Here is a 1,877-nt window from a genome sequence, read left to right on the forward strand (position 1 = left end):
CAAGGCATAGGTAGGGTATTAAGAGGTACAAACTATTATATATAAAAAGAATAAGATACACAGATATATTGTACAGCACAGGGAATATAGTAAATATTTTATAAAACTTTAAATGGAGTATAATCTATAAAAATATTCAATCACTATGTCGTACACCTGAAACTAATAAAATATTGTATTTAATTTAAAAAATAAAATGAAATAAATAAACTTCCCTTATATAAAGGGTGACCATACTTCACAATTTTTCCAGGACAATCCAGTGTTTAACAGTGTGCTTATTAACAGCACTTACTCTTGTTCACCAAAACTCCGTGTTTGGGCATTGAATTATATGGACCTCCTGCTTACATACCACATTTTGGTAACATGAACCATGTCTCTTTTTCTCTTTCTCTCTCTGTATAGGTGAGTTGATGAGACAGTTTCTGTGCTTTGGTGGCTGCAGTATTAACAGAAGAGCTTAAGTTATTAAACCAGGCAGCTTTAATCTGTGAGGTCTCCTGAAGCAGTGAGGATTAATGTATTTTTATTGCAGAGCCAATGTAGCTATTCCATCGAGCCAGGGTTTGCTTCCAGCAACCACCAAACTGGCCCCACTGCCTTTCTCTAGACCCACTTCCCAACCGTGAGGGATGCGATGGAATTTTACCTGGAGATTGACCCTGTCACCTTGAACCTGATCATCCTAGTTGCGAGCTACGTCATCTTGCTCCTGGTTTTCCTCATCTCCTGCGTGCTGTATGACTGCCGAGGCAAGGACCCCAGTAAGGAGTATGCTCCTGAGGCCACCCTGGACGCTCAGTCCTCCATCCACCTGGTGGTAATGCAGCAAAGTGTTCCGCGGGCCCACTGGGCAAGGGGCCCTGGCCTTCATTTTGGGAATCGTGCTCCACTAGGGAAGAAAAGCACAATGGTGTGAGACTGGCTGAAGGATACTGGGGAGAGAGCACTAGACATTCTGGACAAAACTTTCCCCACATGGCTACAATTCTCTCGGCACATAGGTCCTGCTTGGCTATGTAAGTGGGAGCTCTGCCTTCCTTTCTGCTTTCTTGTCATCCTCCTTGAGGGTGAAGCAACTGTTTAAGGTAAGAAGCCCACGGCGACCTTTGGTCAAGGTCTCCAGATGCAAAATCTCAGCAATACTATTGCTTAGTGAAGCTGGTTACAAGTACATTCCTGATGAAGCTCTCCTTGCAACTTCTAGGAGAGATTGACATTTGAGAAAGGGTTGAAAGAAGAGAGTGCAATGGTATGTGTGTGTGTGTGTGTGTGTGTGTGTGGTGAGGAATGAGACTAGCTCAAATCTATCCTATACTTAGCAAATCCTTTCTTTTCAAGGCAACCACTGAACTTTTCCAGACTTAAGATTTTTATTATTTCTATAGGTACCATCTCTTCACATTCATTCCTCACTGTGAGTCAATATGGTGAACACAGTAACTGTAGAGCATGGTGGTTTACTGACAAAGCTTGGAGCTTGGGTTCAGACCCTGTCTCCTTCACTTACTGGCTGTGTGACCAGAGCCATTTGTTTGTGCCTCAGGACTAGTGGGAGGACCTCCAGGCTGTTTGGAGTATTTAAATTAGTGAGTTCACTGAAAACACCTGAGACAGTACTTGGCACGTAGGGTTAGCTGTTATGATGAATATTAATATTATTCCCTTTCATATTTCTCATCAAGAAATTTAATCTCCAGTCCTCAAATCTGACCTGGTCCAACACAAAGTTACTGAGGTCCCATGGCTTGGTGTTTCACTCCCCCCAGCACTACTTGCTGTCTTCCTCTTCCCTTTCTTTGCTGTTACTAGCTATAAATTTGTTTTTCTGCTCATTCATTTATTTTCACAATTTTGAATTAGTATCTCCATTG

At 42.2% G+C, this 1,877-nt stretch overlaps 1 protein-coding gene across 1 annotated transcript; it reads left to right on the plus strand.

Moving 5' to 3' along the window:
* The first annotated feature begins 640 nt into the window (after nt 1-640).
* Nucleotides 641-922, plus strand: SMIM36 (small integral membrane protein 36). The gene has a single exon (XM_060290692.1). It carries the CDS (start codon nt 641-643, stop codon nt 920-922), a length of 282 nt encoding a protein of 93 aa, XP_060146675.1.
* The last annotated feature ends 955 nt before the right edge of the window (nt 923-1,877 follow it).

The sequence above is a fragment of the Globicephala melas genome, chromosome 20, assembly GCF_963455315.2.
Source record: "Globicephala melas chromosome 20, mGloMel1.2, whole genome shotgun sequence".
Taxonomy (NCBI): domain Eukaryota; kingdom Metazoa; phylum Chordata; class Mammalia; order Artiodactyla; family Delphinidae; genus Globicephala; species Globicephala melas.